Raw genomic sequence first — 17,383 nt, forward strand, 5'->3', positions numbered from 1 at the left:
TCTCTTTGAGTTAACTGAACTTTGATTTTTAACAGGGAATATTACTGCCCAGGTTAAAAACTAAACTGCACTTCCAAGTTTCCCTTGTTGCTAGCTATACCATGATATTGTACTAGTGGACTATAAGCAATGGTGGCACTTGGAAATCTTGAAAGGGAATAACCTGCCCCTCCCCTTTTTAATGCTCAGGTGCTTCCTGAAACTGGAGTTTCAGTAGCCATCTTGGGCACAGGGAAGAAGGCCACAACCAGTTGAAAGCTGGGTCCCAGTGATCAAGTAGGTACCACACCAGCTGTCAAGGTGCCATATGTAAACTGAGTTACTGACACTCTACACCATGTAACATAACCCAACTGTCCCACAAGCCTCCTAGAAATATGTATAATATTATAATAAATGAGCTCTGCATTTAAATTAACAACATTCATGTTAGGTAGGGCAAGAATTTCGGGTTAATGATTTCAGCACAGACCCCTTTTATGACTTCTTCATGGTTTTTGGCTATGTTCTAGATAAATCAGGTTATTGAGTGTATGAACTGTTCTCCTCAGGTAAAAGAGCTAAGTCTACGTGTGAAAACACAAGTTAGACATGGTAACGAGAATGTGGGCAGTGACCCTGGGTAGCCAGTGGGACCACTCAGTACTTTAAGTCACAGTCTATAATACACACGCACTCAAAACTTTTTTTCTATGTAGACGACAATAAGGGAGATTTGATTCATTATTAAAATCTATGTAACAATTCACTACATTATAATAGCCTTCTATTTTGCTGTTTTGACTGAACAAAAGTTTCTGGCAGATATTTGTTCAAGCAAGGGGGGGAAAAAAAGAAAATGTGGGTGGGAGTGTCTGGAAAATGCCACTGGGAATATGGAAAGGAAGCGAGTTACCTGAGTTTTCTCTCTGTTGATGGCCCTGGCTCATCCATTCAGTGAATAAAAAGCCTCCCCAGGTTTGTTGTAATGATTTAGTGAGATAATATACATGGAGATTATCTTTCTGAAAATGCTCACATCTATTATCATCATTATTAGCCGTGATAATGAGCAGCTTGAAGTTTTTGACCTTCAGGAATCATCCAACACTGAAAGTACGTTGATACATAACCTCACCTGGGTACCACGGTAAACTCTTTCAGGGAATTGTGAAAGGGACCTCTTAGAATGAGCACGATACTGTTACAGAGTGGTTTCCAGGGCTGTTTCAATTGCTTTGTCAAGGAAGAACTTTCCTTTAGAAAAAGAAGACAGCTATGACTTCTCAAAAATATGTAGAGCCACTTGACTACTAAGCCTTACCTTTTCTGACCAAATAATAAATGGGCTGGGGTTATTCAGCAACCATCCTTACAGCCACCAAGACTTTAAAATAGAATTAGACCAGAAGGAAATACCTTGTTGGTAGTCATCAAAGCTAATTCCAGAAAATCCCTTTTAAAAGGTTCCTCCCAGCTTACATCCCACCCTCAAACCTTCTCAGATAATCACCAGTTTTGGCCACAGGAAGAATTGGGGAAATGTAACATAGAAACAGTTTTATTCAGTTATCTTAATAATCTTCCACTTCATTTGACATATGTAAGTGTGCACACGTAGGTGCTGTCTGCATGTGTAATAATACATGTACAAATGGGCCTGGGTGTGGCCACCCAGGAATTGCACATATGGCTACTCATGACACAGAAAACCAAAGCCAGGAAAGGCTTCAAAGTCCTGAAATAAAAGCTGGCTAAAAAGCCGAGAGGGGCAGCAAAAGATCAATGAGCAGAACACCCTCTAGAGAAAAAGATGGAAAAGAAGAAAGAAAGAAAGGAGGTGGGGTGTGAAGCAGTAATGAATGAGGAAAAGAAAAAGCCTGCGCAGCGAGGGAGGCAGTAGGCAGCCCCCGGCCGGCTGCTGCTGCTGGAAGCTGGACAAGAGGGAACAGATTTCAGCAGCAGGGAGCTCTAATCTGTCAGCAGCAGCTCCTTCATGTGTGATCAGCCAGCCCAGTTTGGAGACGGGTGCCAGTCTGGGCCAGCTAACCGCTCCAGACCCTCCCGGAAAAGGATGCGCCACCAGTAAAGCCCTAAAAGCTGAAGGAAGTCTTCTCTGGCTCTCACCCCTCCCCTGGCTCTATCTGCAGTACTGCTTCAGATACCTTAGCAGTCACTCTCTGTTCCTCTTCTTCCAAATCCTTACTGGCCACATCAGGACCTGGAGAATCTTTTCTAGGACATGGGCACTCCTGATAGTGCTATTGGAGGGGAAGCAAAGAGAAAGTCTCAAACCACTACTTAAGATGCTCACGTGTCAGATAGATGCAAGAGCCACACAACCACATCAGCCCTCAGGAAGCCCATGTTTGCTAAACTAACCTAGGCAAGCTACAGTCTAGCTTTCATTCAGTCTTCCAACCCAAGTCTGTAACCATAAATGACAGCATTCTTGCTTTCTGGCAACTCAACCCCGTCCTTACCCAGCCATCTCTATCCTCTGGTGGGAAGAGAGAGCAGATGGAGAAAAGACTCCCACACAATTCCTAAATAATACCAGCTTCGATTCCCATTAACTGTGAACCTGTACCCTTGTCAGGGTAAGAACTAAGGGAGCAATGGGGACATTGCCAGGCCAGGGCACAGGTTAACAGCAAAGCCCTGGCTACCTGCCAGTCCTTCTCAGAACACGGTCAAGCAGTTAAGAGGCAGCACGCTCTCATGTCAAGCTCTGTTCCTAACATCAGGATACCGGGGTACCTGCCTGCCTGTCTGTAATGGATGAGTGCCCCTTGAGATTGTGTCTCATATTTGTAAGATCCATCATTCTACCATCTATTCACTAAGACACATTTTGAAAGGGTTGGATTAGGTGAGGACTAAGGGCTCTTCCTATTCTGATGCTCTGATGCTAAGGGGGTGCTGAGTTCTCTTCAAAGCTTCACTCAGGTGCTACATAGCGAGGGGCTGCGTTTCAGGTGCCCAAAGCAGATGAAGTCCAGCTCCAGCCAACATGCAAGCTGAGCTCGGGGGTGGTGGGTCTGGATCTCTGGTTCCTTAAAAATCTATAAGTGGGAGTAAATGATTCCTGTCCTTTCATTCATGTTTTTATCCAATAAATGTTTATCAAGTGTTTACTTACATTGTTCTGGGAACACAGAGTTAAAATAAAAACCCCTGTTCACATGGAGCTTGAATTCCACTGGAAGGAGAAAGACAACAAAATATTCATAAATAAAAAAAAAAATACAGTATGTCAGTAAGTGTCATGGAGAAAAACAGAGAAGGAGAGGGGATAAGGAGTACTTGGGAGGGTGGAAAGCACAAGGGTCCTTTGAAAACAATGAGGTGATAAGGGATGACTCCCGGGACATTTGCATCAGGACTTTTGGTAGGATCATTAGATAACTGCACAATACTGGGTATGCAAAAAGTCCTCAAAAAGGCAACTAATACTGGAGTTAATAGCTTTTACAGCCTGGCTGCAAACATGGTAGATTCCAATTATACCCGATTGCTGACTCCTGTCTTAGCCCACACCACTGCCACCAACTACATCCTTTCTGCGGCAGAATCCCTTCCTTGGCATGAGGCCTGTCTGCTTTCTCCACTGAGAGCCACTGCCCTTTTCTGGGTCACTTCTTTCCTCTTGAAGACCATCATCTTCCTTCCCGGGGATGAAGCACCCCTGCATCTCCTCTCCCACATTCTCCAGACCCCACTGCCCTCAGGGAGCTGTAGCCCTTCCCCACTCACTCTCCCTCTTTACTCGGCCCTCTCAGCCAATCATAAGTCACTTTTTAAAGGAGGAGGAAGGGGGAAAGGAAGACAAATGACGGTGGATAAAGAGGAGTAAGGAAAAAGACAGGAGAAAGAAACATTACCTATGCCCCAGAGGAAGTTTGAAATCTTACAAGTTAGCTATGGAACTGAATGGGGACCAAGGAAGAATCACGTGGGGGTCTCCAAGTTAAACATGACTGAATACTTTTCAGAGGTCTGAATTTAGGGGAAAAGCCCTTACTAAAACAATCATTGATGTATCTGATATGTGGAATGTGAAAGAATGGAGGAAACAGAACCGTTTTAATAAACCTTATATTCAATCACTTTTCCACAGAGTCTTCTTTGTTGTGCACTGAATGTGTCTTTTAGGATGGTTATTTGATTCTCAGTCATTTCCCCCGATTTATATGTCCTTCTATACCACTGAACAGATGAAGTCTCACTTTCCTTATAGACACAGGTGTATCTTGATTTATGAATTATTTTGTTTGAAAATGTAGTTCTCTTTAGATTGCAGTGCTTTTCTTTCTGGAGGTAAAGGGCCATATGTCAGCAATTCCACTTGTAACTGCATTCATGTAACCTTTTAACTGGTTCATATGTAAATTAGATTAAGCTACTTGAACCTATCACACATATTTTCCTTACCATAAATCTGCCTATGTTTGGCACTCAGTAAACGTTCAATAACAAATGAGAGATGGGTAATGACCAAGCAGCTCTTGCTCATAGTGTCTAAACACTAATTGACTCAATTCTTCATGTATTTGTTAACCTTTCAGCACTTTCTATGCCCAGAGAGTCAAGTGGGCATCCCATGGGAACAATCTGGCTAATACAGTAGTTCTGAGGATGGGGAATCTGCCTCAAGACTGCAGGCAGTTCATGCTCAACCCAGTTGTTAATAAGAACCCAACAAACCACCTTTCTTCAAAACCACTGTTCCCTATGCCTCCATGGCTAGGCCAGGAGGAGGAGGAGGATTCCAGCCTTCTGAGGCAGCAACTTTCTCAGGGTAGGAAGGATGGGGGGTGCGGTGTGAAACAAATGTTGAGTAGGAAAACTGAGGACACTGGGGAAAAATAATTAGGCAAGATTCGCAAGAGGATGGCTATATTAAGACCCATCTATCTCAAATAGCATCTGCTCTTTCTACAAGTTCCATAAGTAGCTCTGTAGAAGCATTGGGTTCTCAGGACAGAGAAAAAGCCCAGAAGCATGTGGCAGGTGTGCCATCATCCCAGTGACAGAAACGAACTATCTGAGTATTAGAGAGCACATTGAGAAGGAAAATGACCATTAACTGCTCCCTGGGGAGGTGATAAGGGAAAAATATAGACATGTGCCTACTAATAGTCAACAATTCCTCCCTGGCCCGGGGGCATAAAGATGGATTTGGACAACTGACCTAATCACTTTCTAAACATTTTCAGATCATCCAGTACCAAAAGGTTTTCAGGCTTCTCTCAGAACAAGAGAACAGAATATCATGGCATCAGAAATTCTTAGAGAATACAGGGCATGAGAAATTCTCTAGCTCTTTCAGTGAAATACAGTTCCCAGTTGGAATGAATCTCTCTCAGCATGTCTTGCGCTATGGTAGGGCATGGTACTGTATTTACTAATAAGGCATAAATGAATGTGACAAAGCTCCAACAGAAAATTAGTTCTTATTAATGCACAAAGCAGAGTTGTCAGATTTAGCAAATAAAAAGACAGGAGCCCTGTTAAATTTGAATTTTAGATAAATAGCAAATATTTTTTTGTGTATAAGCATGTTCCATGCAAAATTTGGGAAGGACTTCTACTAAAAACATAGTCATTGCTTTTCTGAAATTCAAATTTAACCGAGTTGTATTTTTCTCACAACTCTGGTAAAAGAACTCCAGCCAACACAGATCCTGTCTGGAAACAATTTCCAAGTCACCAGCTGGCCAGTGAGTTAAAGAGTTAACCCCTTAACTCAAGGAGTTAAGAAGGTATCAGTAAAGAATTTGTATTAATACCTGATTAGCAACGTCTGTTCAATAGTGATCTGAAATTGTGCATTTTATGGATATTCTCTGAGAATGTTTCCATGACGTCATTCAAAAATCCTCTTTTGGTAACTAATAAGTGAATTACTTCCAATATATGCCTGTCTTTGGGATTTGGGGGTACCATATAATCTCTTGAACTGTTCCTGAAATCTAGACTTAGGAATTTTCTGCACTTAGGAAGAAAGATCTCATGTGGTCGGGTGTAAATGGGAGTGTTAGGTCCCCTTATTGCCTCACAGTCCAGTAATGCTACTGAGATTTCAGGTGAGAGAAGACCCTTTCCTAACTCTACCTACCAAGTGTCCTCCTGGGGCTGGGTGGTTCCTAAAAATCTGTGGGGGAGCCTTTCTTTCTGGGCTGTTACTGGAGAGAGAAACAGCCAGGAGCAACTGGCCCAAAGAAACATCTTCCTCATAAAACAACCAACCATTTGCAGCAATTTTATTTGCAAAGATTTCCTGCTGCGACTAAATGGTGTGGCCGCTTGGTTTGTTATTTAAAAGAGTGACCCTAGTGAGTCCAGAGCTCTGAAGAAGGAAGAGTCTGATTTCAGACCAGCATAAGTAGGAGGAGCTGGCACAGAGAGTGCCTAATTGAATTCCAGGGATGTCTTTGAGAATGCAGTGCCTGGTGATAACACCTCGGGCTTGGGGATACCTCTTTATAATCCCCATGAGTCAACCCAAAGCCTTTCTGGGCCTCATAGAATAGTGTGATAAAAAATCCCCAAGAGGAGGCTAGGGATTAGAGTCATGGACCAGAAAGAACTGCATCTGGGAAGAGGGAAAGGAAAAGACAATGGAGACAGGTGAGGGATAAGTTGTCCAGCAGGCATGTAGACACAGAACCCAAGGAGAGGTAGGGAACCAAGCAGGAGAGGACATTCATTTCCTAGTGGAGAAGGAGGGAGGAAAGCCAGACACTTGGGAGGTCAAGTGAAGCAGTATAAAGAAGAGAGCTCTTCCGGAAGAGCTCTCTTCTTTATACTGATGTCTGATGTGCTGATGAATTATCTGCCCTGTAGAATGTTTTTGTTTTTGTTTTCTGCTTTTTGTTTGTTTGTTTTTTCCTTTTGGGAATGGCTACGCTTAAGAAAATGGAATTGGACGGATGTGGTCATCAAGACAGTAACTTCTGAGGAAAGAATCTAGAGGGTCCAGGAGAGCTACCTCCCTGAGAGACCACATGGGAGCCTCTCAGGACTCAGAGAGATGGTAGCAAAGGGTAAATCCACTGTGGTTGCAGAGATATGTGACTAGAGATCAAGTTTCAGAGGGAACATTAAGCCCTAATGTAAAATAAGCCACGCAGGAAATAATAGTACCTGCAGATTGCAGCTCACTTGCAAGAAATTTTAAGAAAAAAGCAGGCAATCCTGGAGCATTCCTTTATTCTTAGTTTCCTTCTCTGTGTGTGTGTACCAGGTATTGAACCAAGGGCTGCTTAACCACTGAGCTACATTCCCAGCCCCCTACCTTTTTTAATTTTTAATTTTGGGACAGCATCTCCCTAAGTAGCTTCAGGCCTCACTAATTTGCTGAAACTGGTTTTGAATTTGAGATCCTTCTGCCTCAGCATCCCATGTTGCTGGGATTATAGTCTTGTGCCACCATGCCCAGCTTTGGTTTTAATTAGTAAATATTTGGGAAAATAATCTGGGTCAAATTTCAATTTAACACTAAAAACAGTGGGAGAAAATCTGCATTTACAGAACTGAATCAGCAATCAGTTTTTAAAGGGAATTTTTTTTTTTTTTTTTTTTTTTTTGGTGGTACTAAGTATTGAACCCAGGGGAGTTCAACCACCGAGCTACAGATATAGCCTCTTTATTTTATTTTATTTTATTTTATTTGTTTTTTTGAGACAGGGTCTTGCTAAGTTGCTGAGCCTGGTCTCAAACTTGTGATCCTCCTGTCTCAGTCTCTTGGATTTCAACTCCCTGTGCAGGGTTTAAGGGGAATTTTAACCCCCTTTGGCAGAGCAGGTGTGCACCGAGTCTCAGAGGCCATCATCAATTACCTTCCTGTGCACACAATGCTCTGGGAATGAGAACAGAAAAACAACAGAAAGGCCACAGCTCTCATAGAACTTGCAGGGAAGAGAGACAAAGCATGTAATTATCATAGTTTGAAGAGTGTCTTTACTGGAAAAGTTCAAGATGCAGTAAGAGCATTGTTATGGTTTGGATATGAGGTGTTTCCCCAAAACTCCTGTTAATGCAGGGATATTCAGATGTGCAATGATTCAGTTATGAGGGCCATAACCTAATCGACCTATCCTAGTTTGAATGGACTTTCTGGGTGATAACTATAGGCAGGAGAGGCATGCCTGAAGGAGTTAGGTCTTGGGGGTGTGCCTTGAAAGTGTGCAGCTTCTCTAAAGCACCTTCCCTCCTCTTTCTCTCTTCTTCCTGACCTGGCCATGAGCTGGTAGCTGTCCTCTGTTTGGGTATTCTCCCATGATACTCTGCCTCACCTTGGGCCCAAGGTGAGACCCAAGGCAATGGAGATAGCCATTTAAGGACTGAGACCTCTGAATTGGTGAGCCCCAAATAAGCTTTTTCCTCCCCTCTAGGTTGTTCTTGTCAGGTATTTTGGTCACAATGATGAAAAGCTAACTAGAGCAGGCACAGAGCAGGGTGATGTTAGTCCAAGGCACAGGAAGAACTTCCCAGTAGAAACCAGAGGAGTAACTGTGGCATATTTATACAATGGAATATTACTCCGCAATGAAGAATGATAAAATTATGGCATTTGTAGGCAAATGGTCGAAATTGGAGAATATCATGCTAAGTGAGATAAGCCAATCTCAAAAAACTAAAGGACGAATGATCTCGCTGATAAGCGGATGAGGACATATAATGGGGGGTGGGACGGGCTAGCATTAGGTTTAGGGTTAGGTTTAGAGTTAGGCTAAGGAGAGCAGTAAGAATGAAGGAAAGAAGGACTGTGTAGAGGGAAAAGAGGGGTGGGAGGGGTGGGAGGGGTGGGAGGGGTGGGGGGGAGGGGAAAAATATAATAAACATCATTACCCTTTGTAAACGTAAAAAAAAAATAAATAAAAAAAAAAAAAAAAAAAAAAAGAAACCAGAGGAGTATAGCATAGGCAGGTAAAGGGCCATCTGTAAGTGTACACGGGTGGGACAGGGCACTCTGGAGAGTAAGTTCAAGATGGAGAGAGGAGAGAGCTGAAAGTGAAAGAGAACACAGTATCTTCAAAAGATAGAGGAAGCCCAGTTTTGTAGGAAGGTGGGATGATGTCTAAGGGAGAAAATGGCATGACACAATTTTGGAAAGAGAGGCAGGGCCCATGCTGTGGGAGACATTATAAACCATATGAAGGAGACTGTCCTTTATTATAAAGCAATGAAAATTAACTGAAAGGTATTAAGCAGGCAAGTGATGAAATCGCATTTTCATTTTAGATCACTCAGGCTACAATGTAGATTTTAAATAAGCAGAACTGGTTGCAGGAAGATCATTTAAGAGGCCCTGTAGCAACACAGTAAGAAAAAGATGAACTAGAAGGTGGTTGGGAAAATGAAAACAAGCAAAGCATTCCAGACATGTTGGGAAGCTAAAACCTACAGAAAATGGCAGATTTGGCTATGAGATGTCAGGGATACAGAATCAAGACATCTTGGAAATTTTGATTTTAGGCAACTTGCTCATAGGGATGCATTATTTGCAGTCATTATGGATTTGGCTAGGAGAGGATGGGAAGGTACATACGGGAGAAGAGGCAGGCATTTCATTTTGGACATGGTATGTTTGAAGGGCCTGTAGCCTCAAAAGGAATTTCTTTGATTCTAGTTAAAACTACAAGCCTGGGGCTCCAGAAAGAGGGTCTGAACAGAGACATCACCTTGAAGTGAGATTATTTGTATCCCTGGCAATGAACAATTAAAGAGGAGGGTCTAGAAGACAACCCTGAAGAACACCCAAATTTGAGGAATGCCAAAAGAAAGAAGAGTGTTAAGAAGCCTAGATGGAATGACCAGGGAGGAAAAAGAGAATCAAGATAGTTATACCAAACAAGGGGTAATATTCACAGATTGTAGAGAGAGTAGAAAGCTCAAGGTGGGAGGATATTAGGATTAGGTCAGAGTTACAGTCACATTTAAGTTGCTTTTAGTTTCAATCTGAAATTAAGAGCTTCATTTAGAGACCTCAGTTCAATTCCCTTCTAGAAGTTAAACAAGTATAAAGAGACACCCATCCAAACCTCCACTAAACATAGTTTACCTTTCTCAGAATTAACTTCCCCCTACATGTTCCCACTATTTCATTCCTTAAGCTGGATGGTGGGTATTTAAGTTTGCATTAAGTTTTTCTGGACACTTTTCTGTATATTTGATATAGTACAATAAAAATAAAATGGATGTGCAAAACATATGTTGAGTAAAATAAAGCGCAGTATTGAACAGCAGGCATAGTTATATTTCTAGTTATGTAAAATTATAGGTTTATGTCCATATAGCTATATATGCACAAATATGGCTAGAAGGATATTCACTAGTTATTTCAACAATAATTATCTTTGGTTAGTTAGATTTAAGGTCATTCTTATATTCTTTTCTGTGTTCTCTTTTGTCTGAAACTTAATATGCATTCATAGAAATTGTATACAAACAATGAACCACGAAAGCATAGCATAGGATCTTCTACCTCATGCAGTCAATCGCTGCCTCAAGGAGGCAACGCTAGAGTCATAGCTGGGCTGTATGAGGTGAGGTCAGGTGAGCGGTGCTCCACCAATATGCTGGTCTTGCTAAACAAACCAGACTAATAGGAACCATGCATGTTGCTTCCACGGCAGCCTTCTTACTCTTAAAGACTGCAGAGAAGCAAAGGAGATAAAAAACCAAGTCTATTTTTTAAGAGAAAAGCACTCTTCAGTGCTAACAGATACATGTAATGTATTCTCATCACCTCCCAAGGCAGATCATTCCAAGGTAAGTAGCCTTGTACTCCCTTGGTTCTATGTCTACTGCACTCTCCTAGTGATCAAGGACTTAGGGATCAGAGAACTCTGGGTTCAATGTCACACTGAACCACTCACTCGCAGTGCGACTGTGGACAATTCATGCCCATAAGCCTATTCTCTTACATTATACAAAGGAACAATATTTAAAACACAACTAACAGAGTTGTTTTGAGAATTAACTGAAGTCAAACATGCAAAACACCTAAGGGTAACATCTAGCACACAGTAAATGCTCAGTAAGTGGTAGTCGTTTTATATTAGGACACGGACATGGTGCAGCAAGGTTTGGATCTGAAACACTCCCTCCATGGTGACCAATCACTATCCAAGAGGCCATTTTCCACCTGCTGCCATGCTGAGTGGCTCTTCCCACAGGTTCTGAGCCTCTAACCCCAGTCTCTGAAGCTCTCCTTGGTTCCTACCCACTAGGTGCCCCTTACTTCTCGCTCACCTGTTTAACATATTCGACTGATAGATTCTCTTCTCGTGGGTGTTGTAGCAACTGCTCTTGGGTTCGGGGATGAAGCTGTGTTCAGACAGCATGTCAGAAGCAGCAGTGGTGATGATAGCAATTCCATCTCTCACTCTGGCAGGGAGGCCATAGTCCCACTCGTCATATGACACGGAGATGAGCCCAGTGGGAAACTCCGAGGGCACCGTGTCTGTATCCCCTGCCACCAGACTAGGCACGATCCACGTGTAGCCATAGCCAGTCAGCCCTACTGAGTTGGCCACTTCAAAGATATAGGTGGCTTCCTCCTTAGTACAATACAGAAGAATGATGGGGCTTTGAAGTTTCTTGAGCTGATTCTGGATCTTAGAATCTCCATCGTCCAGGGACATGTCCAGTAAGAGGACCTCCTCTAGCTCCCAGCCCACAAAGCTGTTCTCAATGGTGCTGCGGATCTTGTTTACAAAGTCCTGGTAGCCAGGGAAGTAGGTGGTGACAATAGAAAAGATGTACCAGTCATATTCTTCCATGATGTTGAGCATTACAGAGGCTTGCTGTTCAATGGATGGGCCAAACTGGAAGAACATGGAGGATTCATCCTAGAATAGCAAAGGCATAAAAAAGAGAGAGGCAAATTTGAATCACCAACATTTATAACTTTTTATAAGTATTTCTTAGAATTTAGAGAAAATCTACATAAGCTTATACTCTTCTTGTCTGAAACCTTGGGGCCAGAGACTAAGACAAGTCCTCAAACAAACAAACAAAAAAGGTAAATATTTCTATAGCAAAACAGGTAGAGTCCCAAAAAGTGAAGTTAAGGTTCTATGTGACCTCATTCCACTTCAGGTCAGATTGTGCTAGCAGGTGAATTATAAACACACACACACACACACACACACACTCCCTCTCTCCATTTTTCAAGGATTTAAAATCTTTCAATTGCAGATATGTATAATTCAGTAACAGTATATAACCTAAAATGCTATCAATCTGCCCTTAGACCTGTCTACAGAGGGGGCACAGGCTCACTGATCCAGAAGGTGGATGATGCTCAGGTATGGATACTGGGAAGAAGAATGCGTAAATAATATAACACCTTCATTAAGAGCTACTCTTTACTAATGAGATCTAACTTTTGCTCTGATAATACAATTTGCAGGTTAGAGTAAGGCTCAAACAGTGCATCTAAGCTACATATTCGATTTACTGGATTCAAGCTCATGTATGATTAGGCTTTATTCTAGAGCGACACAGAGAAAATTATTCTTTCTTGTACCCACATAATGCCACAGGTCCTGAACTGACTGTGTACCACACAGACACCTTTCTGCCACTGCTGAGCACTTCTGATTTTTCCTTCTTTTCAAAAGAGAAGCCATTTTAAATTTCTCCCATTTTAAGCTGCATTTCACCTGCTGTTCTAAGATGCCAAGCCCTGTATTTTATCTCTACCTCATAGTGACAAGAATATGAAACCACAAAATGAGGATCCTCGCAGCCTGTCCCATGCTCTCAGTTCCAGGTCCCCCGGATTTCCTCCCGGGTAATGGTATCTCTTTTCTTGGTCTGTGCCCCTGTCTTGTATCAGACAGTTCATCTCCATTTCATAACAATCCAGGCTAACAAAACTGTCTCTCTCTCCAAGGGGCTATTCCTCTTTATTCCCCAACTAGTGTTTTGAAGTACAGTTACAAGACACCAAGAAACTGGGCCTTTAAACAAAATTATATAGTGATTCCTTAGTTCAGGAACATATTGTTGTACAGTGGAGCAATTGCTAAGTATTTCTTGGGCACCCACTATTGAAAAAAATACAGGTTGGGAAATATCCAGCTGGTGTCTAAAGACCCTGATTCGGCAATGAAGAGTTGCCAGGCCCTCAGCTCTGCCAGAATCATTCTCTTCTCATGGTTTGAGCTTTTTACATTTCTCACAGGCTACCCAGAATGGAAGAGCAGATGCATAGTCATCTGGGGGGTAATTCTTCCTGCTAAGTGTAGAATGGCACTTAAGCTGGCTCCCTCCCTTGGACTTCACCATACATTTGTAGAGGAACTTAAAAGACAATGGAAGAACTAGATTATGGAACCAACCTAAATGCCCTTCAATTGATGAATGGATAAAGAAACTCTGGTATATATACACAATGGAATATTACTCAGCCATAAAGAAGAACAAAACTAGGATATTTGCTGGTAAATGGATGGAGTTGGAGAATATCATGCTAAGTAAAATAAGCCAAGACCAAAAAACCAAAGGCCGAATGTTTTCTCTGATAAGTGGATGATGATACATAACAAGGGTGGGTTGGCAGGGGTAAGGGGCAAGAGAAGAGGAACTTTGGATGGTGTAGAGGAAAATGGCGCAGAAGCGGGTGGAGGAAGGAAAGATAGTAGACTGAGACAGACATTATTACCCTATGTACATGTATGATTACATGAATGGTGTGAATCTACATTGTGTACAGCCATAGATGCAAAAAGTTGTACCCCATTTGTATACAATGAATCAAAATGTAGTCTGTAAAAATAAAAATTTTAAAAAAAGACTATGGGATTCAGAGAAGCAAGAATGGTGGATCACCATGAATAGGTAGGTAAGGCAAAGTGAATTATTTCATAATGGAACAATTATGTCACATGTACCCAATCCAAATCCTTGGTCAGACCCTTCTTCTCGATTTCTACAACACAGGATCTATCTGTAGACAAAGTTGACCTCTCTTTAGGTTATAAGGCACAGTGGTGCTATGGACACTGATTTCATATACTGAAATCCTAACCCCTAAGGCAATGGTATTAGGAGTGGAATCCTCTGGAAGGTCATTAGGTCAAGAAGGTACAGCCTTCATGAATGAGAGTAGCACCCTTATAAAACAGAGACTGAGAGAGCTGTCTTAATGCTTGACCTTCCCATCTTGTGTGGCCAGAGAGACAGAAGTTACCACCCATGAACCAGAGAGTACAATAGTGCCTCATTACACACCAAGTCTGCTGGCACTTTAATCTTCCCAGCTTCCAACACTACAATAACTAAATTTCTATTGTGTATAAACTACCCAATTTATTGTATTTTATTATAGCAGCCGAAAGAACTAAGACAAGTGGAAATCTAAAATGACAAAGCTTAATTATTCCAAGACTTGTCAGGGGCCCATAGAGAATCACAAAAACAGGAAAGGAGGTCTAGTGACAGAATAACACACTTAGAATAGTTAGCACTTTAAAGAAATAATTACTTTATTTTTCCTTGTTAAACTTCCAGATAAAAGGGAATTAGGGGGACTTCAGATGGGAACTACTATCCTGTGAATTTCCACAAACCCAGTGGTTAACAGCAAAGTTGAAAAGCTTTCAAATATACTTTAAGATATACAAGGCTTGGGATGAAAGAGATCCCGATTGCAAACAAAGTACATCTGCCTCTTCTACAATAGATAACAGAATTTATCATGAGGAAGCTCTGGAATGCACACAAAGTTCTGCGTACAGAGAAACTGCAGAAATACATAGCAAGATTTAGCTTTGAGAGAAACCCATGGGGGTCTATAACAGATAATCTCATGTTAAGGAGATTGGATTTAAAGGAAATCAATCCATTAATACCAACCTGACCCTCCATACCCCTTTTGATCTTGTCTTAATACCCTCCCCTTCCATGGTTATAAATAAGCTTGTAAAGACACTGACAGCTACTAGAAGAAGAAAGTCAATGAATGATGAGAGTAAGAGAAAATTAACAGGGGCCATCAAATCCCTACCACATCCGGATCTCAACTTCTAATCTATTTCCTCCACGACTTCATTCTGCTTTGGACTCCTCTGTCCCCATCTTTGCCCAGTTCAGCCATTTTATTTTGCCAGTCCTTCATTAACTAATGACACCTTCTATGACCATTTAATCTGGCACCAAAAGAAGTTTACTGAAGCCAAAGAAAAATCAAAAGACAGAGTTATAGCTTGGGCAAATATTTCCCGGTATAATGAGTAGACCAGTGTTATTAATTTAGTTGACACATCAATCGGGTGTACAGTGGTCAGGAATGGAACAGCTCTTTTTCAAAAACGCTTTGGGCTAACTATAAGTTGCAAATGGTGACAGGCTTTGCAAAATTATGGCCCAGTCACAAATCAAAGCGCAATCTTCATGTGTGCACAGAGTGGAAAGGACTGGTGGCCACACATCCATCTTTGCAGGCACCCAGCATGCACTGTGATCGCCCACAAGTGATCAAGGATGAAGGACAGACATATAATTCTATTTGCAGCTCACTATGCTTCCCCACTTACATTTTTATCTCCTAATGTCATTACAAAATGTTGACATGCAGGGATTCTTTGTGTGGCCTCCTCCTCTTAGTAGAGATTCCCAGTCAAATTTACTGCATGAATGTACTTCTTCAACTTGCCTTGAAAGCATCCCTAAATAAAAGGCTACCATAAATGAGATGAGCAATTAGCACAGGAAAGGTAGAATTGTACATTAGACCCCATCAGTCTACAACCTTTATGTTGTACTTCCATTACTTTGATGTTCATGGTGTTTATTTGCTAATAAGAAACAAAAAGAAGCACTTTTTTCATCCCATTATCTGCCTCAGAAAATAATTGCCTCAAGAATTATCAGTACATAGATTTTTTTTTCTTCTACATTATCCAGATCCCCTACCGATCCACTTCTGAAATAAAGGATTAAATACTGCAGCTACTGATCATGCCCCTGGCAGTAGTCTTTAGCTCAGCCCCCACTTTGGGGATTGTCTGAAGAGAGTCATTTGCCCAAAGTCATGCTCCCTTCCTGGAGTAAACAGTGCTGACTGACTGGTGATCAAAGGGTACAAAGACCTGGTCTTTTTGCCCTAACTGGATAACTCTGAAGAGTCAGTCTACCTTAAGAATTAAGATTAACAGGGTTAGCTGGAGTTTCCATTAAAACTGCATCAATCTGTACTTTTTCCTCCACCTAGTCCTACCCCATCTCCCTTCCCTTCCTTTTCATGGTGTTGATCTCAAGAACACTCCCTAATAAGCCCCCTGCACACTAACCTTACTCTCAGAGTCTGCTTCCCAGGGAACCTGACTCTACTCATTTTCCCTTTCCAACATGTAAAAGAGGTGGCTTAAAAGAGAACATTAGATGTATTTTCAAATACTAAAATGACTTAGACAAAAAATCTTTGCCCATCAGCTCCAGAGGAGAGAACTGGAACCAAGGAGTAAAAATATTAAAAGGCACAAATTGGCTCAATATATGAAATGCATGTGCAATAATTTTTTTTTTTTTCTTTTAAGGCAGGGTCTTGCTATGTTGCTGAGGCTGGACTTGGAATTTCTGGCTAATTAATTCTCCCACTTCAGTCTCCCAAGTAGCTGACACTACAGGCATATATCATTGTGCTTGGTTCGCACTTATAGCTTTTTAAAATGGAATGGGCCTCAAAAGGTGGCAAGCTCTTTGTCATTATGAGCATTCAAATGGAAGCAGGATTATTATCTGACAGAAACCTCAGGACTCTGGAAAATTCCATGCTCACCTTTAAGACCTGGTTCAAATGCCAGCTCTTTGATGTATGTCACTTTTTCTAAACCCCCTCCCCAGGTCCAGTTAGTTCTCCCTCCCTGTGCTTTTATGATATTTTGTACATGCCTCTGTCACAATGCTTAGCCCACAGTAACACACATGCTTGCCAGCTTCTACTAAAAATGTGTGTTTCTCAGGAGCAGCGGCTATGCCTTATAGGTGGTACATGAAAAAAAAAAAAAAAAAAAAAGCACAGTTTGTTGTATTAATATTACAAAGAAGTTTCCTTCACTGGATGGGAAATTAATGAAATGACATTGATGGTCTCATCCATTCCAAACTTCTATGCTAATAGTATGTGTCCACCACATGAATGGAAGGTCTACCTGAAAAGTTACACATACATCACACTTTTGTAAAACGTGAGGGGACTCATGCTATAGCTAGCCATGGTGGCAAAAAATGCTACCAGCTCTGACTCTGCTTTGCAGCAAACTCCTTGAGCCATCTACACTCACCTCTTCCTGTCCTGCTCCTCCTTCTCCTGTTCACTCTTAAACTGACTCCAAACAGTTGTTTTGCCTCACCACTCCACTGACCGTCCTTCTGTGGAAGGCAG

General features: G+C 41.7%; 1 protein-coding gene across 1 annotated transcript in view; it reads right to left on the reverse strand.

Moving 5' to 3' along the window:
• Positions 1–17,383, reverse strand: part of Grin2b (glutamate ionotropic receptor NMDA type subunit 2B) — a 394,948-nt gene that overhangs the window by 164,523 nt on the left and 213,042 nt on the right. Inside the window, exon 3 of the mRNA XM_047550285.1 lies at positions 11,242–11,840. Within this exon, the coding sequence (XP_047406241.1) occupies positions 11,242–11,840 (599 nt within the window). The remainder of the gene's footprint in view (positions 1–11,241; positions 11,841–17,383) is intronic.

Source organism: Sciurus carolinensis, chromosome 4 (assembly GCF_902686445.1).
Source record: "Sciurus carolinensis chromosome 4, mSciCar1.2, whole genome shotgun sequence".
Classification (NCBI taxonomy): domain Eukaryota; kingdom Metazoa; phylum Chordata; class Mammalia; order Rodentia; family Sciuridae; genus Sciurus; species Sciurus carolinensis.